Source organism: Protopterus annectens, chromosome 14.part0, assembly GCF_019279795.1.
Source record: "Protopterus annectens isolate FY-2018-M chromosome 14.part0, PAN1.0, whole genome shotgun sequence".
Taxonomy (NCBI): domain Eukaryota; kingdom Metazoa; phylum Chordata; order Ceratodontiformes; family Protopteridae; genus Protopterus; species Protopterus annectens.
In genome coordinates this window covers 277,954,564-277,979,123 of record NC_056748.1, presented here as the reverse complement: position 1 = coordinate 277,979,123, position 24,560 = coordinate 277,954,564, and the positions used below count along the sequence as shown (strand labels likewise).

The 24,560-nt window shown below is 39.2% G+C and overlaps 1 protein-coding gene across 1 annotated transcript in view; it reads left to right on the top strand.

Annotated features, from left to right (window-relative positions):
* The window catches only part of LOC122788950 (transmembrane protein 150A-like), a 656,138-nt gene that overhangs the window by 311,292 nt on the left and 320,286 nt on the right, over window positions 1-24,560 (top strand). The window contains exon 4 of the mRNA XM_044055995.1: window positions 615-701. Coding sequence (XP_043911930.1) covers window positions 615-701 — 87 coding nt within the window. The remainder of the gene's footprint in view (window positions 1-614; window positions 702-24,560) is intronic.

The following is a 24,560-nucleotide window of genomic DNA, read 5'->3' as shown; positions in this document are numbered from 1 at the left end:
CCTCAATATTACTCTGTACTTAACGTTATGTGCAGCTTTAGAACTGTTATATGATTACTATTCACAAAGCTAAAGGGTAATTCTGATTGGATGGCTGATGTATTTTTATGACATCTAAGAAAATGAATTCCATCTTTTTTTAAGGGGAAGGGAGCACATGTCCAAAATGCACGTTCACAAGATTTAATCCCCGATGATGACAGGGCAGCCCATGGGAGCACTGGCTTGAAAGTGGGAGGTGCAGTGTTGTCTTGAGGGGGTTACATCATTTTAGGAGGCAAATGACACACCCTTGAATATTCCCATTGCATGCCAAACCTTGGTCATGCCACTTTGCATGTGAAGTCAGGTTAAGTTTGCAAAAAAGCAAAAATCTAACCACACTTAATGAGTGTATAAAAGATGCCCCTCTCATTTGGGGTCAGCTCTTGCCTAGTGTATGGTGAAGGAATGCACCAGCTGACCATGAGAATGTGTGGTGGTTAGCAGGCAATGGAGTCTCTTAGAAAAGAAAGGTGGACTTTCAGCATTGAAACAATAATATTTTTACCAAATTCTGTTTCCCCCTTAGTGTACTGTGATTTATGTTTCTTTTCACATTTTCTGTTTTTAAGGGTCTATAACCGATCTTGTGAGAAGGAGATCCCCAAGCAAAGTGCTCCAATTGCCTGCTGCACCCTTGATCATATTCCACTTGTCAGGTAAGGCCAAAATAATTTACTATTTACTTTTTACTTTGCTTGATAAATTAACTAGTTAAGGTAAGATTGCAGTTGCCTCTCACTGTAGGCTTCCAAAACAGTTATAAAGGTAATTGCATGATCTTGGTTCAGAGGTTCCACTGAAAAGTATCAAAGCCCATTTTGGGATCTGACACTTCCCTAACCAGAGCCCACTGACACCGAAATGAAGGAAAGATACTTTGCACCAACTCTGATATGCTGACGGAACCCCATTTGACAATAGTACTCAGAGTTTTAAAGAGAATGAACATGTTGTTATGGGGGAGTGGGTGACTGGGCCCCAAATAAATTCAGAGTAAAAATAATTATGTTTCATCAGTAAATATATACTTTGTGTAAGCCTACCTTTCAGGAGACGTCCGCTTGGCATGTCTCCTTTTAGGAAATGCCAGGAGGTAAGGAGTTCCTTGTTATTATTGAGTACTCTTGGTTCTGATACACTGAGCTACTAATACCACTGAACGAGTGTCACAGTTATTTTTTGTTAATCTACTATCTTGTGTAGTGTCTGCATTAGTAGTGAACCCTGTTCAATGTAGCAAATGCAAGCTGCTTAACTAGTAGAATTAATAGTATAACCTTTAGAATGCACCGTCTATTACATTTTGCATTTGTGTTATGTAATTCTGACCAGTGCTCCACTACAGTGGCTGATTTTCTTGCAGCTGTAAATATCAAGTTGCTACATGCAGCACAGATGCTGCTTTACAGCATCGGCTCAAGGTGGACAGTAGGCTAGGAACCTGTGATGTCAGTGAATGGTATTATAACATTTGTGTAGTCTTACGAACTGGAATAGGTATGTTGGCTTCCTGGTTATGAGCTGGTCATCATGTTATTAATCTGAAAACTTCTTAGTAAACAGGTTCTTTGGAAATTAAAAACTTGCACTTTACAGCTTATCAAAAAAGGTATCACAAGCAGTATTATTTTTTGTCATGTGACTACTCTCCACAATACACTAGAGTCTATTTTCAAAGTTGTACCAACATCAGTAACTCCAGTTCAAAGTTACTTCAACACCAGTGATCTTACTGCAAATGCTTTTATTTAGTGGTGCACCGTTTCATGTACACATTAAAAACTCCTGTATCTGTTAGGTAAATAGTATTCTTGATAACTACTTTGCCCACAATTTATTTCTCTTTCAGCAACCTTCCAAAGAACAGGTTATGCAGTTGTGTGGCTGAGCCCCTGGATATCATGAAAACTGCTATGTGGCCCAGTGGGGTCACAACCACCACTGACAACTAGCGCTGTGGATGGTCATGACTGCGGCACATTTAGGCTACAACTGCCATTCTGGGAATGGCACCTTAGATTGCTGAAGTGGCTGTCAGTACTGCTACTGAACAATGCTGCCAGAATTAGACATTAAAAATTACTGTGACTACAAATACATGCCGGAGTATGTACAGCATGAAATGGTTAATGTGCACTGCCTTGCAAGAGAAAATTACTCACTTCCAGAGTTGTTCCAATTTTTCAGACAATCAATAAGGAAGGTAAAGGTGGTAGATTCAATTGTTTATCTGAGAGAGTAATATTTTGCACCCTGTGTTGGATGCTCCATGTTTTACATCATCATGGGACTCAGTGATTGCTCTCAGTTTGCAGTCATCAGCGAACTTGGTCAGCCACACCTAGCTTTTGCTTGAAAAATTCCCCATTAAAGGTTAAAAAGTTGTTTAAAATCATTTCCATTAACTCTTGCAAGAGATCTACCTCTACTGAAGTCATACTACCATGTCTGGAAATCATGCCCCAAACCACAAGAGACCTTCTTCGTGGGGAAAAACTGAAAATAAACTTTTAATATTACAAGTAGCGAACACACATTGATTGATATTGTTCACCAAGTGAATTTTATCGAGCAAGTCCTAGGAGTCTTTCAAAATGTGATGGAAATCCATCAAAATATTCTTTAATCAATAAAGAATATTCCATTTTTAACTCAACTGTGGACTACCTATATTTATTTTATTATTTTGTAGTATGTATTTTACAGTTCGATTTTTATGAGTGGACTAGGTGCGTAACATAATTCAAGGAGTGAGCTTCACACCCTCCACACTGTGCTTGCATACTGGGTTTTCTGAGACTCTGAGGGATACCATGGATTTTTTTTTTGTCTCTGAAAAAACAAACAAAAAAAAAAAACAAATAATGGAAAATTACTTGAAATTATGAAAACATCCAGCAGCCAAGAAAAGTAACTTGAAAGAAGGGTGTAGGTTGCCTTATCACTACATCGCTTATCTGTACATTCCTGAGTGCCACCCTGCTCCAAGAACACACTAAATTCTCTCAAAAATTCTCCTGCCTCTACAATGTAACAGCCAGAAAAAGAGCCTTAGAGTCTTACAGGAAACAGGTGTAACCAGAGCCAGATCCAGCTCTAGGTGACTAAGGCAGTCGTGTAGGGCCCACTGGCTGGGAGGGGGCCTGCTTGTTGAGGGACTGTCACACTTATTGTTTTAATTACAGAAAAAAATATCTGTTTTAAAGGTGTTCTTCTTGAACGCTTTCTGAATCTGGTTGCACACACCTGTTTGCGCCTTTATGTATGTCCTTGCACAGACTGTTCTTCCTTTCCACGTGCATGGAATTTAACATTCCCTTCCTTCCATGTACAGCCTCCATGGAATGAATGTAAACTCACTCCTGGAGGGATTTGTGCTGATTCCACAAAGGTGTGTGTGTGTGTGTGTGTGTGTGTGTGTGTGTGTGTGTGTGTGTGTGTGTGTGTGTTAAAATGACCTAAATAGGGATAACTGGTAGTTAGTGCAGGCTAAAACCCAGTACCTTACATACAGGAAGCAAGAACCTGAATCCTCTACCCCAACACCAAGATGTTAAAAAAAAAAAAAACTTGAGTTTAAATGAGCTGAGTGTCAAGTGCATTTTATAAGGAACTCAGAGATTCAGGGGAAAAGAAGCTTAGTGATGCTCATGCTAAGTCTGTTTACAATGTGCAACTGTTGTTTAGCAAATGATATCCTTATTGTGTTAAAGAATTTAAAAGCTTTGCTAGTCGCATAACAGGTAGTATACTTGTTTTTGATAAAGAAGGCTGTGGGTTCTACTCCCACAGCATGTCAATGGATTACTGACATTGTGATGTAATTTAAGAGGTGGTGCTGCAGACTTGAGTAATTCCTCCTTTGGAAGAGATGCCTTGTAACTATGAACCTGTTGTCAGTTTGCCATCCATTCTCTATTGCAATATTACCAGCGTACCATTTATTTAATGTGACATAAGTATTTTATTCGTCAAGGGCAGCAGGCTTTGAATTTGTAGATGAAACACTGAATTGTAAAGTTGTTTGCTGGCATCAACCTCTTCATTAGTTACAGATTTCTTTAATGTGGAATTATTCAGATGACTTTTACTTCTGCAGAGATTGTGCATATTGACTGATATTGGTGGATTGTAATGATAGAACGTTGAGTAGACTTTTATTGATGAAGTGTTCTGAATTGGGCAGTTTTGTCATTATTGGTTCATACTGTTTGTTTCATTGCTTACTGGAAAAATGTTCAAAACTACAAATTTAAAACGTGCTCTAACAAGTGGTGCTGCATTATACAAGGAATATAAATAAATGCAATCAGGAAGGCAAATCAAAGAACACATGCATGTTTGCATTGTCCTAAATATGTGTGCAAGCGGCCTGTGATTTTAAAACAGCCCAAAAGTAAACTTTATCCACCACTGGCCAGATGCATTTTCTTTGAATGTGGGTTTCAGTGCTGTTTCAAGGGTAGAGACGTTTTAATGCTAAGTCTGTTTCATTGTGATATTGTATTGCTTTGTTTAGCAAATATCTTTCGGTGTTTATGCTGTAAAATTTGAAATTAAAAATTTATATTAAATTCAAATAATCATTGCAGAATTAAAGCAGAAAACAGTATGCACACAGATTTTTGAACAGCGTTTATGGTAAATGGGGACAAATAGCCAAGTAATGGGACTCTGGATTGGCTGCAGGAGAGGGTGTGTGTGTGTGTGTGTGTGTGTGTGTGTGTGTGTGTGTGTGTGTGTATGGGGGACCCGATCCATTACCCTGTCTAGTGCCCCATTTGAACATAAGCTGTCTCTGGGTGTAACTAGTTTATACCTGGCAATTAAACAGGCTGTGCAGCTTTCTCTCACAAAGATGACAAGTTTCTTTCTTTGTAGCTGTCTTCTCAGGCCTGTCCTGAAACAAATCTACAATGTGAAAATGAGATCATGGTGACCATTATTATAAACATTGCTCTTCTTCTTCTTCTTCTGAGATGATATCCTGTAGCATTTTACACCCTGCACCACTCTTACTAGTTTATTGTGTATTTGCTGTTTGCATAGACTGGGGATAAAATAATTCTTTTTTTTTAATCTCTGACAGATAAATCAGATCTTATATGGCTGGACTGTGGGAAGATCTTGCCTTCATCTAGGAAAATTTATACACTCAAAGCAATGCCATTGGTTGAAGTGTTGTCTAACTTCTCTATTACAAACTTCACTGCATGGTTTAGTAGTACTGCAGAGGGAGACATCTCAGCTACATTTGCTATGTATTTTTGCCCATGAAAATTAAAACGGCTCTGTGATGCCGAAATCTTCAGAAACCATAGTTATCTGTGAGCATTTTAAATACTCTGCTCTCAATGTTATGAATTAGCAGAGGGTGATGACCCCATCCCCAATCAGCTGAAGTTTCTCAAGTAAAACAGAGAGAGAACAGAGAAAGTCAGAATTCCAAAAAGAAAATTGATGAAACAAAAAGCAGTATAGAAGAAATGAAAGTGAAAGAAAGTTAAAGTTAGTTAAGACAGTAAAGTAATTGAGAAATGAAAGGGGGAGATAAAATTTTGAGGACCACAGCTATGTTTTCCTGGAGCCACATAGGCATCATAATGACAGGCATGCAACCAGAGGTGTTCTCATATTTTTGTGTAAGCTTTGTGAAAACAAAGGAACAAAAGGCTGCACAGCACTTTTGCAGTTGAAACTCATTTTAATTTAGACTGTGAATACACAGGACACACTTAGCTGTGGAGGATTTATTTAGTTAAGCAGCCTTGCAATTTTAGTAAGCCTCCTGTGATCTTTCTGTTACTGTTAATTCAGATGGTGGTACCTGACCTGTTCTGGGTCCATAGTGATTCTATATGCAGAATGTATTAACCTATAACCCACATATTTTTTGTTTTTATAAGAACAATTCATTGCAAAAATCCTGCTGTGCACCCCTGAATCTGCTAATCTTCTGGGTGGTTCAAACATGTTGTTGTGGGTTCATAGGTTCATAGGTAGGTACTAGGCTATCGACCCAAGGGCCTATGTAAGCCTAGCCAACAAGGTTCCCCTGGCTTACGCCACCCAAGAAAGTTATTTTCCTGTGCCCCTGTCGAGCAGAGACATAGAAGTGATCCCCAGGGTGTATTTCCTATTTACCATCCACTCCAAGATTTTTCTTGAAGAATGTTAATGAAGAACTTTGCTTGACATAGATGGGTAGCCTGTTCCAGAGTATGGGAAGTCTCTGGGACAGGACTCTATCCCTCCAGCATGTCCAGTTTATTGTGGTGACAAGGTTTAGGTCCCTAGAGCATGTAGCTTGGAGGGATTGGGATTTCTTTAGGTGCAGCATGTCCAACAGCTCTGGGTTTGACATAACTTTATATGTTAGGCAGAGATCATCTCAGAGTAGACAATATGCTATGGAGTAAAGCTGGAGTTTTTTGAGACGGTCAGTGTAGGACATCTGTTTGAGGCCAGTAATCCTCTTTGTGAGGTACTTCTGTGGCTTTTCCAGCTGCTGCAGATGTCTTGTGAGTTACATTCCATAAGGGGCGTTGTAGTCTATAATGGGTCTAATGAGTGTCAAGTAGAGGGGAACAATGACCTCTTTTTTCCTGGATGAGAACCCTTTTATGATGAGGTGTGCCACGTAGAAGGACTTCCTGACTACTGTGGCGATGTGACTATCAAAGGACAGACTACTGTCCACCTGGGTCCCAAGGTCTCTTAGCACACATTCGGTGTTAAGTAGACTGCTGTCTATGTAGTAGTTCATGGGTACAGAGTTTTTACCAAAGGGGATGACAATACACTTTTTGGCATTTAGCTTGAGGCCATGGCTCAGACACCAGGCATCTGTCTTAGCGAGGCCCTTCTGTAGGATTTCCACATTATTTGGGGACTCTACTATGGCTCCTAGTTTGCAGTCATCTGCAAACTTCATTAGCCAGAGGCCTTCTGTATTAGCCTGTACTTCAGAGAAGTAGATACCAAACAGGAGAGGTCCCAGGACTGAACCCTGTGGTACTCCACTTGTCACTGGCTTGAGGTCAGATTTGAAGTGTGCAACTTTTGCAGTGTGGGTTCTGTCAGTGAGCCAGTTGGCAACCCATCTTGTGACTTAGCTATAATTCCAGAATGGGAGATGGTGTCGAAAGCCTTGACGAGATCAGGATAGGTTGTGTGAACCACCTTACCCTCATCTACAGCTTTGGTGACTGCCTCAAAGAAGTCGATCAGGTTCAGGAGGCATGATCTGCCTTTCACAAACCTGAACTGGGTGGGATCCAGAGTTTGGAGGTTACTAATGTCTTTCTTTATGAGTTTGATGATGATACTTTCCGTGGCCTTGCAGACCAGGCTCGTCAGGCTGATAGGGTGATAGTTCCCAGAATCAGTGATGGCTCCCCCTTTGTAGAGTGGGATAACTGTTGCTGTACACCATTCAGTGGGCACAAAGCCTGATGTGAGGCTATGATTGAACATGGTACTTAGGTGGGGAGCCAGTTAGTTCTGAAATTCATGTAAAATGCAGCATGGGATGTTGTCCAGTCCCATGGATGCTGTGTTTTTGGCTTTAGCGAGTGAAGCTTTTACCTGCGTAGTTGCGATTACAGGGACTCAGCATTCTTCCTGTATAGATATGGGCCCTTTACGAGGTGGGGGGGTGGGGGTAAAGTTAGCACTGGACCTATCTGCCAGGATGTTGGAAATATCAGTTGGTTCTGTAATTTTCATGCCGTTGTGCTGTAACTCAAAGCAGAAGTGTGGTGTTGCCATTGAGATTCTTGACATAGCTATAGAATGCTTTGTGGGTGTCCTTAGAATCAGTGGTGATTTTGTTTTCATAGCTATCTTTGGAGGATCTTATAAGGGATCTCAGCTTCTTACTGAGGCTGACCAGGGAGCTCCTCCACTCATGGGATTTTACTCTCTCTTTTGCAACAATTTCTTCCTTCTGTTGTACAGTTTGTTTATGGTAGGGGACCACCAGATTGGCTTTCTTTTTTTGGAGGATAGCATCTTGGTTCTGTTTGGGATAGAACGATCCATGCACTCGTGTAAGTGCTTATAGAGTGCATTTGTGTAGGATTCAGCAGTCGTAACTGTGCTGTCCATCTGCATGGGTGTCATGAAGTTCACCACTTCTGTCTTAAGAAGCATGAAGTTGGCTTTGGAGAAATGTTTTACTGTGGTTTCCCTAATGGGGGTGGGGGCGGGATGTGGATATCAAGGGTGATTAGCTTATGGTCGGATCGGACCAACGAGGAGTTGACTTCAGGTGTGGAACACCAGTCACTCATGTTGGTAATGACTAGGTCTTGGATATTGTTGCCCCTGGTGGGGGTGTGGATAAGATGATCCAGGGCATTGGCATTTATGAATTCCAGAAAGTGTTGTGTGAAGGAGTTGGTACACGAGTCGTTTTCCCAGTTAATGGTGGGGTAATTGAAATTGCCCATTATTAGGGTCTTTGGTTGAACCCTAATATTTTCCAGTACATCAAGAATAGAGGAGTGGGAATCCTGAGGCATGGTGGGGGATCTGCAGCAAGCAAAAATTTGGATTGCAGTTTTGCCCAGAGTTAGTTGCACTTGGATAACCTCGGATGCATTATGCTGAGCAACTAGCCTGGAGGTGTGCATATCCTTAATTAATATGGACACACCTCCACCTTTGGTGCTCCAGTCCAGGTTACATGGCCGAAAAGTGTGGTATGAGTTGTAGCCTGGTAGTGCAGGGGTGCTCTCTGGAGCCTTGAACCAGGTCTCAGTCACTGCACAGATATCGATGTTCTCTATTTTAAGGAGTGCCTCAAGTGAGTGCATTTTGAGATTTAGACTTCTAGCATTGAGTAGCTTTACCCTCTTTACCCTCAGTTTTTGCTTGCATGTTCCTGTTATGGTGGTGAATTTGTCATTTGAACCTTGCCTAAAAAAGGCACTATAGGGGCAGCAAGAGACTTAGCCAGTATCCGAAATCCCAGGGGCGACAGATGCAGGCCATCTCTGGCAAAGCATCGTGGTCTGTTGACCATGTCATCCCAAGCAGACAGATGCTGGATCCCCTTAGAATGACACCAGAAGCTTAGACAATTGTTGAAGTCAATCATTTTGTCCTTGTACTGAGGTATCATTCTGGGTGATGGCAGAATGCTACTCAGGGCTAGGGTCATACCTGCCTGGGCTACAAGATCGGCGTGCTCTTCCATGTCTCTTTTCATGTAGTCCAGGGAGGTACGTCTCAGGTCGTTCACACCAACATGGACAATGACAAAGTCATATTTGTACTTGTTGTGGAGTGACCTGAGTGCATGGGTTATGTGGCAGATCCTGGCACCCTACAGGCAGCTGACAGTAACCTTCTGCTTGTTTAGCCTGGTGAGTGAGACATCTGTGTACCTGACTATAGAGTCACCTATGACTAGTGTGTTGGATACGTTGTTTTGCCTTATTGGCTGTCGTTGAGTGGCACACTGAGTCTGCGGGCTATGTGTAATTTGTGTTGTGTTGGGAGCTGGAAGTTGCTTGCGTTTCTGCTTTGGAGCTTGGGCAGATTATTATTGAGAGCCTCCGCAAATGTTTTTGTGTTTCTATGTGTGGATTTTGGTGGTGTAGATTTAGTGAGACTATGTGATAAGTGTGGCGTGGTGAAAGTGTTTACCTTCTCCTCTTGAATGTCACATTCAGTCTTGGTTGGAGAGAACTTTACCTCCAGTTTGGCTAGATAAGTGCATCTCTCACAGGTTGTAGTGTTGGGTGGTAGGAGGAGAGGGTTGTCTGTGTACATGAGGCAATTTCTACATTGCCCCAAGATACCCAGATTCATCAGATAGACAAGAGAGAACACTGGGAGCTGCCCTCTGGACATGCCTGAATAAAAAAAATATTTTCCTCTAGATAAGTGAGGAAAGTGAGTACAAGAGCTGTTTTTCTATAAGCAAGTGAGGAAAGTAAGTGCAAAAACCATTTTCTTCTAGGTAATGAGGAAGGTTGAGTGCTATAGTAATTAGTAGCTTATTAAGTGCTTACAACAAGTTCTGAACAAGTGCTGAGCATGAATAAGCAAATTCAAGTGCTAAAACTAAGAATCTGTATCTGCACTAGACTAGTTACAGGAAAGAAACAAGTGCAAATACAGGCTTTCAAATCAGAAAGTTGAGAGAGATGGAAAAGATTGCCCAGATGGCCAATAACTACAATTTCTGGGCCAGAACCACTCCTTATGTGGTAGACAGGTTACCTAGTACTTACCACTCCCACTGACAAGCTAGACGGCTTCCCTCCAACACAGAAAGGCTTGAGGGGGGGGGGGCTCAGAAGTTTACATACAGTCCTGGATACAGCAAATCTGTACCTGGACTACACTAGTTAAAGGAAAGGTAGGAAACAGGCTTACAGTTTTTTTTTTTTTTTTTAACAGAAAAGTAGCTAAAACAGCAGTAAAAACAATTCAAATTCAGTGCAAGCTAGCACACTTGAGTATGTAGCAATATTAGACCAAACATAGTTTAAAAAAATGCAATTAAATTAAAAAGGACTGAAAACAATTGCAGAAGGAGTATATTAAGTAGAATGTGGTAAAGAAAAGGGACTAGGGGGAGTGTCCCAGATCAAATCTACAGTGGGGCGGGCAACTGCAAAAGCCACCAAATTTAAACAACAAACCAGTAATAGGGTGGGTGGGACAAAACACTTTCAGCAGAGATCTGAAAAACTATACAGTGAATCAAAAATAACAGTGCACAACTCTGAATAAAATTAGTCCAGCAACAATTTACAGTACACAATTCTGAAGAACCAAAAAAATACTTATATTTCCGGATAGTTTGAAAAGAGCTCTGTTAGACACAGTTTCCAGCAATGATATGCAGGCTGTTAACTAACAGGGTTTATTATTATGCAAGTAATCCTTCAAATAGTCAGAACTTAAGACACAGCAGAAAATAGGGGGAGGTGGGACAAAACACTTTCAGCAGAGATCTGAAAAACTATACAGTGAATCAAAAATAACAGTGCATAGCTCTGTTCCACAATTCCTTTATATTTCTCTTAGACAGTGATAAAGGTCAACATGAATAGATGGGAATGGAGTTTGTTTACTTCTTTTACTGCAAGAATTGTGTTTCCTATTTTCTTTATGCAGATATTTGAAATTAATTTGTTAAATCAGGAAATTAGTAGCAGTTTTTTCAGCTGCACTTTTATACTGCAGTATTCATTACAGAAATACTATTTTATTTTTCTGTGTATACATTAGTATTTCTAAACAATATGTATCTTGATTGATCCATTATGCATTTTCATCATGTTGTGCATTGTTAAGAGTTCCTGTACTTCTTGGCTATCAATTGCAGTACTGCTGCTAGGGGTCCCGTAACTGTTTTTTTTTATAAATATATTTATTATATTGTAACTACAACAGTGACACAGGAACATGTATATTCATTTAAAAGAAAGCAAATCATAGTAACATGCTTTCATGCAGTATACACATTTCCTTTCTAACAATTATTATTATTCACACCATTATATAAATTGCTCAGTTCCTTCCTTTAAACCTAACTCCTCTAGCCGAACATTATTCAGCATATATTGCTCCAACAGATTCCATTTGCTTCTATGTAATTTTCTCTTTCCTTTTTCTAGGGATTCCACCTTCAGTTCTTTTATCTCCTTTAGAATATTCAGTATTTCAGTTGGTTTACATTTTGCTTTCCATTTTTCAAGTAATTACTTTTTAGCAAAGAATAGCATTAGACTTAGTAAGGCCTTACTATGTCTAAGCAATTTAGAGCCTATATCCCAGCTCAGAAGAACCAACATTTTGTTCCCCCAACAATTCTGAAAAAAAAAAACAGCCTGTAGGGAATGTTTACAGACTGCCAACTTGTTACATTCCCAGAACACATGTTCTGAATTACCCCTCTCTCTTTCCTGTCACACCTCCAGCATTTGCTATCTACCCGAGGAAATATTCTCTGAAGTCTAGATAGGGTATAAAAATATCTATGCAAAGACTTCCAAACAAAAATCTTAATCCTTCTGTGCTTTGTTGCTGCCTACTTGAGAGGCATACAAATGTCTTTCGATTGTTGCCTGATAAATTGCCTTTCCAGCCTATCTTCCAATCTTTTCTAACCTCCTCTGACTGATTCTTATAGTTATCATACATTCTTTTACATGCCCTACAAGTTATCCCTTTTTAACTGTTTCATTTCCTGATATGTCAGTCCAGTCTCATCCAGAAAATGTGTGTAAACATGACAGCACTTATAATAATGCAAGTCCAATATAAATCCGCAGTCCCAGCAAAAAAGCAGTTACTTGAAAAATAGAAAGCAAAACCTAAACCAACTGAAATACTGATTATTGTAAAGGAGATAAGCAGGTAGTGCCCATAGCTACCGCACTAATTTGTTTAGAAACTTCCCTTTAGAATACATGTGATAATTCTTTAATGTAAATTCCTTAAACTCATGTATATGTCTAATAACCTTAGTACTCAGAAACTAACAAGTATTTAAGGCCTCCAAACCAATCCATACCTAATGTGTGTGTGCTTCTCTGCCGTTGCGCTATGCGTTCTGTGGGGCGGGGGGGGCACATGATATAAATGATATAAAGACAGGAAGTTAGGGCATTGCATGCATGTATGTTGGCCGTCAATAAAAGTTGATTTTGTTGGTAACAGAACACCATTGTTTCATTGTTTCTTTCTTTTAGGTAAAAAAGAAACGACATGGTGTCAGAAGGTGGTATCACTCTGAACACATCCATGATAGCTGGTCTACTATCCGAAATTTAACCACTCTTATTGAGCAGTTAACACAGCGAGTGGATGGGCTTGCGAATGCCTTAAAGGATGTTCAAGGCAGCACCAATAATCTGCATCTCCAGAAGGAAACTGGTATGAAGAGTATGGATTGCTCGCAACAACAGAAATGGCAACAGGAGAATGGGAATATTTTGTTAGGAAATTTGCATCAAACGGTGGCAGAAATGCCACAATGAGGTACTGACAATGCTTGTAATTTTAATGGTAACACGCAGTTGCATATACAGACCAACGGCATGAATTCATTAATTTGGAAACCACCACCACTTAAAGACTGGTTAACTATAGGCGATGATTTTGTTAGCAGTATTCCGGTGCTTAATAACTTGGAGTGGTCCTTTAAACAAAAGTTAAATAACTTTGACAATAAACTACTTAAAACAAAGAAATTGCAACTTGAAAATGTATATTTAAGGGAATGCATACAGAGTGGGGTGGTACCTAAATGCTTACAAATACGGCTCTATCCTGCAGGTCTGAAAGTTAATTCTCCACTGCATATAGAGTTGCTGCGAATGTTTGATCGGCATGGGTTTGAGTTTTTAGAGTTGCTGATTAAGCATAATCAAATTTTAATAGATGCTCTTTTGGTGGATTTGAGCAAGATGGAGACTGAATTCATGAAGGATGTGAAATATGAAAGATATAGATTTGAACATCAAAGAATCTATACCAAAACTGAACGTAATTTATGTGAGCTTAAAGAAAACAAGCTTAGGAAATTAAGCAGGGACAAGCAACAGTATGCAAGAGGTTAAGCTTATCCCAAACCTCCTAATGGGGAGCAACCAGAACAAGGAAATATAAATGAGAGTAAAAATAATAATGAGAATGATGTGCAGCAGGGAGCTTCGCAAGCATATTCAAACCAAGCTAGTTTTGAAGAAGAATACCCCTAACTAAGATCTGAGGGACTTAGGGACAAGTATAATTATACTAATAATAACAGCAATCAGTCGGATGTTTACACACCAGAGGAGAGGGGGTTATCAAGGATACTCGAACAGGAGGAGGGGTGGCTACCAACATATGAACAATTAATGAATCAAGAGAATGATGGTACCTGTAAGTTGATACTGGACAGTTTGGAAAATTATGATGGACAAAAGCCAGTTATTGTACTTAATGATGCAAAAGATTATAAAGTACATAATTTTTCTACTAAAGATGTTGAAAGAAAAACTGTTAATTTGTTAAGTAAAGGTATGCATTTTATTCCTATAACAGCCCTGACTGTACCAACTACGTTAATTGATTTGAAGTTGTTTCTGAGAAATTGAAACTCAGAATACATCTTGGTAATAATATAATGCACATGAAGGAGTTTTATATACCCAGTACTTATAACCCTCCCCTACAGCCATTGTTGTCTGTATATGAGTAAGTATATGAACTGGACATAAGGCAGTTAAAAAATAAAAAAGATGTATGCTTTAAGGATAATTTAACCGAAAATGAAAGAATTACATTAACATATTTAGCTGAACAAAATATCAGGGTAATAAAACCTGATAAAGGGGGAGGTTTAGTTATTATGGATCAGTATGATTACAGCAATTATCAAGTGTTTTATCTACAGATACGTATAAACTTGTAACAATAAAATTAAGTGTTTACGGCTTTTAAAAAAATTGCTAATTTATTGCAGGACATGTTTTTGGAGAGAAGGATTGATTTAGAGTTATATAACTATCTCACGATGGTATCACTGACAATACCAGTAATGTCTGGGGCACCAAAGACTCATAAGAGCATACAGGATCCACCATTAAGACCAATAGTTGATGGTAGAAATTAAGTAACATATGATTGTGCTAAATATCTGGATAGGAATTTGGGAAAGTATGTTGAAGAAGAACAACAAATCTGTAAGGACTCATGGCAATTTTTACAGGTATTAAACGATATATAATATAAGGATGAATTTATTTTTTTTGGCTATAAATGTCAAAGATCTTTTCTCCGTAATTCCTCAAGAACAGGGTATATTGGAAATTAGCGAATACCTTCATGCACGGAGAGTGTCCCAAGTGCAAATTAATCTATATGTGGATCTTTTTGAAATAGTTTTGTATAATAATTATATATTTTTTGAGGGGAGCTATAATTTAAAAAATGTAGGGGTAGTGATGGGATCTCCTTGTGGCACATTTTTTGATAATTTGGTTATGATTTGTTTGGAAAGAAGATTTATGTTAACTAATGAGGAAATTAGCAAGCATATTAGATTGCACTTATGTTACCTAGATGATATTTTTATTTTATGGACAGGTAGCAATGAGCGATTACATCAGTTTATGAATTATCTTAATACCAATCTTAATACTTAATACTTAATACTTAATACTTAATCCTCTCCTGCTCAGCTGGTGAACCTGGGAATATTGAGGCAATGTTACAATTGCCTCATGTACACAGACAACCCTCTCCTCCTCCCACAAAACACAAATACATGCGAGAGATGCAACTATACGGCCAAACTGGAGGCTGAGCTCTCTCAACATAGGACTGGCAAGACCAGTCAGGAGGAGAAGGTTACCACACACACTATAGACCCAGTCTCACATAGTACCATTACAACCTTAAATCATTCACATAAACACACAAAGACATACTCGGAGGCTCTGATCAAAAATCTACCAAAACAGCAGAGGCCACCAAAGCAGACACCCAAACAACCACCACCTCAGAACACAACACCTGCAACACATAGACCTCACAGTCAGAGTGTCAAACAGTCACAGCCCTTAAGGCCAAACACAATGCCAGACACACTAGTCATTGGTGACTCCATAGTCAGACACACTGACGTCCCGCTCACCAGACTGAGTAAGGAGAAGGTCACAGTAAGCTGCCTGTCGGGCGCTAGAATCCGCCACATAATGCAAGCACTCATGTCTCTCAACAGCAGGTACAAATATGACTCAGTCATTGTCCACACTGGTGTAAACGACCTGAGACGTACCTCCTTGGACTACATGAAAAGAGACATTGAGGAGCTCTCTGATTATGTAGCCCAGGCAGGTATGACCCTGACCTTGAGCAGTATCCTACCTTCACCAAGAATGATGCCACAATACAGAGATAAGATGATCAGCTTTAACAATTGGCTTAAACACTGGTGTCATTCAAAGGGGATCCAGTATCTGTCTGCCTGGGATGACATGCTGGACAAGCCACGCTGCTCCGTAAGGGACGGCTTGCGCCTGTCAGCCCCGGGATTCCGGATACTGGCAAAGGCTCTTGCCACCCCATAGTGCCTTTTTAGGCAAGGCTCAAATTCTAAACCTACCACCCTAGAACACAAAAAGGAAAAAACTAAGGGTAATGCTGCTCAATGCCAGAAGTCTAAATCTCAAAATGCACGACTCGAGGCCCTTCTCAGTATGGAGAACATCGATGTCTGTGCTGTGACAGAAACCTGGTTCAAGGCTCCTGAGAGCACCCCAGCGCTATCAGGTTTTACCTCATATCATGCGTTCCGCCCCAAAATCCGGACAATACCAAGAAAGGAGGGGGGGTATCCATATTCATCAAGGACACCCACACCTCAAGACTGGTGGCAACGCACAATGCATCGGAGACCATCCAGGTGCAATTAACCATAGGCAAGACTGCTCTGCAAATTGTAGCATGTTACAGGCCACCCTCACAAACTCAGGAACCTCACATGGCCTTCCTGAAAACACTAGAGGGGATAAATGTATCACCAAACACCATCATACTAGGTGACTTCAATTACCCTAATATAGACTGGGAACACTACTCAAGCCCAAACACCCTAGCCCAAAAGTTCCTGGAATTCATAAACTCAAATGCCATGGAACAACTAGTCACCATCCCCACAAGAGGAGATAACATACTTGATCTCATCATCACGAACATGGGAGCACAATGTTCAACACCGGAAGGATACCCCTCACTGGTGAGATCAGATCACAAACTAATCTCGCTGGAGGTCCTCATCCCACCCCCACCTGAAATAAAAAAGACCACAGTAAAGAACTTCTCAAAAGCTGACTTCACACTTCTAAAGACTAGTGTGGTCTCCTTTAAGGCCCCCGAGCTGGCGGAAAACAGTACTCAAGCCGCTGAATCACTTACAAATGCCTTCTACCAGCACCTGCAGGACTGCATGGATAAGGCAATCCCAAGCAAAACAAAGACTCTTTGTACCAAAGGCAAGCGTCCAGTCTGGTGGACCCCAGCCATAAACAAACTCTACAACAAAAGGAGGAAGCTACTACAAGATAGAGCAAAATCCTTAAAAGGTAAGACACCCTTTTTCACTATAAGTAAAAAACTAAGAGCTCTCATAAAATCATCCAAAGCAAATTTCGAGAGAAAAATAGCTAAAGACTCAAAAGACAATCATAAGGCCTTCTTTAGCTATGTTAGAAACCTAGGAGGAAACTCCCAGATATGCTCAGAACTAGTTCAAAATGATGTGAAGATTACTGATCCTACAGACATTGCCAACATACTGGCTGACAGGTTCAGTGCAAACTTCTTCATCCCCCAAAAGGAGAGATATCTATACCAAACGATTGCAGCCCCCCAAACATCTCCAGCGCCCAAGTGAGAACTGCTGTCTCCAAAGCAAAAAACACAGCATCCATGGGACCTGATGGTGTCCCCGGCTGTGTGCTCCACAAACTCAATGAGGAATTAAACCCACAGCTAGGACAGCTGTTTAATCAAAGTCTTACCTCTGGATACGCACCCAGGAGTGGCACACTGCAACTGTGGTCCCACTTCACAAAGGCGGTGCCTCCACCGACCCTGGAAATTACCGCCCATTAGCTTGACAAGCCTTATCTGCAAAGCCATGGAGAGGATCATAATGGACCTCATAAATAAAGACATAGGGAATTTGCAGACTTTGGATCCAACCCAGTTTGGCTTTGTCAAAGGCAGATCATGCCTTTTAAACTTGGTTGACTTTTTCAAACAGTCACCAAAGCCATTGATGAGGGAAAGGCAGTCCATACAGCCTACCTCGATCTGGCTAAGGCCTTCGATACAATACCCCACTCGGGTATCATTGAAAAACTCATCAGCTTAAATGTTAACCCATACATCACAAGATGGGTTGCAAACTGGCTGAGTGACAGAACCCACAGGGTCAGAGTTGCTGGCGCCATGTCAGACTCAAAGCCTGTCACAAGTGGTGTCCCACAGGGCTCAGTCCTGGGCCCACTCTTGTTTGGCATCTACTTTTCCAAGTACAAGCAAACACAGGAGGGTTATGGCTGACAAAGTTTGCAGATGACTGCAAACTGGCGCCATAGTAGAAAACACATCTGACACAGATATCCTTCAGAAGGGTCTCACAGAAACGGATAACTGGTGCCAGAGCCACGGCCTAAAGTTAAATGCCAAAAAATGCATAGTCATACCCTTCGGGAAAAACAAAGTTACCCCTAGCTACCAAATAGGTGGCAATCCACTGAGCACAGAAGTAGTTATCAGGGACCTGGGGACCCAGGTTGATAGTAGTCTGTCATTCGACACCCATGTAGCTAAAGTAGTTAGGAAGACCTTCTACATTGCCCACCTTATCATGAAGGGATTCTCATCTAGATCAAGGGAGGTCATAGTCTCCCTTTACTCATCACTCATCAGACCAATGATTGAGTACAATGCCCCATTCGGAATGTATCTGACCCGACACTTGCAGCAGCTGGAGAGGCCACAAAAGTTCCTCACCAAAAGGATAAAGGGTCTCAAAAATCTGTCCTATGCTGCCCGACTGAAAGAACTCCAGCTCTATTCAGTCGCCACCGCTTGCTCAGAGGTGACCTTTGCCTAACATACAAGGCCATGTCAAACCCAGATTTGATGAATATGCTTCACCTCAAAAATCTAGATCCATCAGAGCCACAAGGGCGGGAGACTTAAACCTCGACACGGCTATTAATAGGATGTGCTGGAGGGATAGATTCATCACCCAAAGACTCCCTATGCTGTGGAACAAAATCCCGGTACATGTGAGGCAGAGCACCTCGCTGGCCTTGTTCAAGAGAAATCTTGACCAATGGATGGGAAATCGCAGATATACCCCAGGGATTACCTCAGTGTCACTGCTCGACAGAGGCACAGCAAAATAATGGGTATAGTTCCCCATACTAAAGGGGTGGCGTAAGCCACAAAACGATGGGCTAGGCTTGTAAATGCCCTCGGGCAGATAGCCTAGTATGAACCTATGAACCTATGAACCTATGAACCACCACACACTTTTTGACATTTACCTTTAATGTAGGGCTGAATGACATCAACTATTTGGATGTAAATTTTAGGAAGGATGTTAGCAATGGAAGGTTGATGGTTGACTTCTAGTATATATAGAAAAGCCACTTATTCAGACTCAGTCCTACATTACCAGAGTACACATCCGATACATCACAAAAGATCAGTATAAAAGGGCCAGCTGGTCCAAGCGGCCAGAATGGTTACTTTGGATGCTGATTCTGAGGAAGAATGTAATAAAGTAAGAGAAATGTTTACCTCTAGGGGGTACCCACTTAGTTTACTTGATGAATTATGTTTATAAGTTATTAATAAGAGACAGAGAGAACATTTTGTACCAATATTAAATAGTAAATATATCAATGTGATTAAAACTGATAAGCATGAGATAAATAAAGGGGAGGCCTCCATGGGGTTTATCACTACATTTTCCGCTGATTATTATAAAATTAAATACATTCTTAATAAGAATTGGGTGTTGATTGAGGAAGATATGAGGGATGTGTTAAGTGATAAGCTAAGGATGAGCCAAGGATGATAGCAAGAAGAGGTGCTAACATAAAAACATATTGGAAATAAGAAGCAGAGGGTCTACTAATGTTAAGAAGTATAAAGGGATGAAAAAATGTGGAATGTGCAAGTTCTGTAAGTATATTTATGTGGGTCAGCAATTTCAGATTAGAAACATGAAGAATCATCTAACTGCATGAGTAAGAGGGTGGTATATTTAGCCTTATATAAGGAATGTCCCAGTTATTATGTGGGTAAAACAGAGAAAACTCTAAAAGAAAGAATGTATGAACATTTATATGCAATAAAGAAAGGAAAATTGGCTAACACACTAGCAAAACATGTGGCAAGTAATCAGGAACATATATTTAGATATTTAATTATTGAACAATTGGCAGAGAACCCCATAGGGGGGCCATGGGCTCTGCAGTTGGAAAAGCACGAGTTAATATGGCAATTGAGGTTAGAAGCCTACATATGGCCTGGTATTAATGAGTACAGTTCCATCAATAGTATTTTAAAATTAAAAACATTGAGTAGATAGGTATATTATAGTTATAAGTGTTCATAACTATGGATTCACTTTATAACCTCGAAATACTGAAATATCGAATTTCAGTATCTCGAGACAATAAAACCGAATCCACAAAACACAGACACAAAAAAACCTGCAAAATTCACAACACCGAAAAAACCGCACACACTATACCACACACAGACAAAACTACACACATACACAACTCATACACACATAAGCGGGGGGCTGCGCCCCCCCACACCCCCCTACTTATGTATACTAATTCCGAGATCTCACAAACACAAAACAAAAGCCAACTCTCACACACACATTCTCCGTCCCCTCACACACACATCAAACACATCAGCACACTCACACACACTCTAACTCCCACTCAAAACCCTTAGAAAACACTTACCTGACATAACACCTACATTCACACACAGCACTGCGCACCATCAAAACACAATCCCGGACATTACGCAGTGTAAGGTCATAACCACGAATTTGACATGTATTCGAGTTCGCGATTATGACCCTTCGCTATTTTTAACATTCGGCTTTATAGTCTCGAGATACTGAAATTTGACATTTCAGTAATTCGAGGTTATAAAGTGTTTCCTAATTATACATATATGTCTTTTAAGTATGCATTATCAATATTATTATTTGACAATTGTTACTACTATATATTTATAAGTTGGAAGTTATGTGTATGTATTGTATTCAATGTATTTAATACATTTATTTTATTTTATTTTAGTTTTGCAGGTATGCATTTTCTAATTATTAGGTTGATTTGAAGGGGAATATTTTTACATTCAGATGACATCTGGATGTCATTTCCAGTTCTGTAGGGACATGGTGGGCTTTTTATACTACTTAAATGTAACTGGTACAGACTGAAGTTGTCTGATGAAGTTTAGCAGTGTTTAAACAAAAGCTCTAACCTTTCACTACAATATACGAGTTTTGGTTCAGTTAAGCGTCCATCTGTCTGCTCCATTTTTTGTTTTGTTTTTCAATAGTTTGTTGGTTTGTTCATCTGTTGTCACAAATAAAACTGCTTCCAAGAATGGAATATTCCCCAATCTCTCTAAAAAATCCCAAGAATATTTTAAGATATGGGATTTACTATCCTAAAATCTTTTTATTTTTCTATTAATAAAAACAGCTAGGGAATACATCTTCGAATCACTAGCTGCCACTATCAAGCATAAAGGGGGGGTCTTGTATACCCTTGTGTACCTTGGGTATTCCAAATATAGTGAGCATTCTGGCATTTTTAACTGTAAGGAAATCAAACAACCCTTTATCAATAACTTTTTGCATAAGAAAATCTTCCAGTGCCTTATCAGTATTGTAATAGGCAAAATTAACTTCATTTCTTGATACTGAAGTATATTTATCTCCTTCATATAACATATTCAACATCTTGCCAATATATTCCACTATGTCAATAAGGACCAAAGTGCCTTCTTTATCCAGTTCCATAATGTGGATAACTTTGCTCGTCGTTAGCTCTTTTAAGACCCCTCTCTCTGCTGAATTCAAATTAACATGTCTAAACCTACATTTAATGTAGGATTCCTAAGGACAGCTAGATTGTAAATGTTTTTGTCAGATATATATATTTTTTCACTATCTGAATACTAATATTTATGATACTGTACATATTATTTTATATATGTGCATTTTTATATATCCATAACTATATATTTTATCTGTATCAGGTTATATTGTTTATGTTTTATATGAAATGTATTATTGGTATTTGTCATTTAAGAGATAATTGAAACAAATGTGGGTATTTATTTTCTGCTGTAAGGGTTAATAGGCTAGTTCCGATGAAGTCCGAAAAGCAGCAGGACGAAAGTGCTTATTCTTTATATAGCTTTATTAAAATCTATTTTGTGGTCCTTCATTTGGAAATCCTTATTTTGAGTGGAAGGTTTTATTTTCCCCTGCTTCATCCGTGCTTTGTCAAATCTACTTGTGCAGCTTTTTTCATTATTTGTTATTAAAATGCACTTTTCCTCTCGTTTTTTTTTTTTTGTTTTTTCATTATGGAGCTTCCTATGGTCTCATTTTCTTCCAATTTGAGACCTGGATTTAAACAAAGCAGCTAACATGGTATTTTAGTAGGAGAGCTCACCTGATTGGTTGACTTGCTCATGCAGCCCGGAAAAAACAATCAGTCGTCTGCAATGGAAATGCCCAAGATTTTATTTTTGCCTTGCAATCAGGAAGCCAGTGGTATGTGAGTTGGTTCCATGAGGGAGAATGCTTTGGGTGACAAAGTTACCTCAAGAACAACTTCAGATCTGCTGTTTTTGCCATTCTTAGTACACAAAGGGATTGCTAATGAGCAAATTCTATACTAGGTTTACAATAGCAGCGTCATTTGGATTTTGAAACTTGGCTTAATACTGACATTTACTTACAGGTTCCAGAGACTCTTGAGCAATTGGGTTCTTATACAGACATGCTTAGGTGATTGCAGGATAAAGTGTTTAGCTATTGCAGTATCTTGCTTGATAATTGTTTTTTGAAGGAATGTATTATTAGAAAACATGCAAAATGTGCTGAAGTTTTTAAATACCCTAACAATGTGATTGGGGGGGAATGTTTTTCATTTATAATTGATGGACATGTTTGATAGGTGGGGTTTTGAATTAATGAAAGCCGTTATTACGAACATTGAGCAAGTATTAACTGTATTATTTAATGATATTAAAGTGAATAATACCATTTCTAATGCTTTATAGTTTTCTTTAAAAGAGACTCAGGACAAGTATTATGCAGGCCTAAGTAAGGTCGATGAGAGAATTAATATATCAAATAAGAGGAAGATTTTGAAAGCTGAGAGGGATTGAAAGGATTATCACAGTAAAAAAAGTGTATCCTTTAGAATGGTACATTCTTCATAACAATAGAGAGACTCATGAATCAACTTGAGAGTCTAATAATGATGTAATTAATGTACTCCACATACAACACACTAGCATAAAAAAAAACATGAAAGTGAAACTCTTCGCAATCACCGTTTTATTAGTAGAGTAAAATAGTGCTTTCATCTTTATCTGTATAATAAGAAGCCTTTTACTAGATAAAGATGAAAGCACTTGTTCTATTCTACTAATAAAATGGTGACTGAAGAGCTTCACACTCTTTTTTTTTGTTCATTTTTAATGATGCAATTAACCAAAATAATTTTTCTAATCCTAATAGTTCTGATGTAGCTAAGAGCAATAGGATTAACAGTGATGATCCTTTATAGTTTTCCCTCCTGAGATGGTCACACAAAATTCAGAGCTACCATTCTCAGTAGAGAGGAGGTTTTCCAAATCAGTCACCACAAACCACAAGGGGTGGTAGAAGGGGAAGAAGAGGAAGGTGGTATAGGTCACGTCTCTCCCATCAACACTTTAGCTCATCTCATTGTTACTAAGAGAGTAGTGCCGGAACAAGATACATTTAAAGTATCCAGTTGTACAAATCTGGAAATTGAGATACATTTTTCTATCTTTAAAAAAGGTTTATCTTTTATTCTTTTTCATTCTTTTAACATTAGTTATAATCTTATTGATTTTAAATTGTTCCTTAGGAACGCCAACCTGGATATTCTGTATAATAATAATTTTATCGCTTCGGATGAATGTATTTTCATGCCCCCCTTATCCTATTTTACAGAGTTTTGAATCACTAGTGGAGCAAAATATAAGAAAATTGGCCGATAAACATAGGTTTAGACATTTTAATTTGAATTCATCAATGAGAGGGGTTTTAAAGGAGCTGACCATCAACAAGCCTATCCATGTTATGAAACCGTGTAAAGGGGGGGGGGTGATTCTTATGAACACAGTGGAATATATTATATATGTTATATAAAGGGAGTAATATCAACAAATGAAATTAATATTGCCTATCACAATACTGATATGTCACCAGAAGATTTTTTTCTGGAAAAAGTCATTGATAAATGTTTGTTTGATTTGCTTAGAACTGAGAGTGCCAGAATTCTGAATATATTTGGAATACCCAAGGTACACAGTGGTATATAAGACCCCCCCCCCCACTTTATCCTTGATAGTAGCAGCTAGTGATTCGAAGATGCATTCTCTAGCTATCTTTATTGATAGAAAGCTTAAAAGATTTTATGATAGTAAATCACATATCTTAAAAGATTCTTGGGATTTTCAGAGACATTGAGTAGTACTTTGTTCTTGGAAATTTTGTTTGTGATGACAGATATTTATGGATTTCTTCACAGTGATGCCACACTTATTAGGTATAGATTGGTTTGAAGAGGCCTTAAATACTTGAGTTTTTGAGTACAAGGGATGTTAGACTTATGTACAAGTTTCTGGAATTGACATTAAAAAATAATTGTGTGTATTTTGAAGGGGAT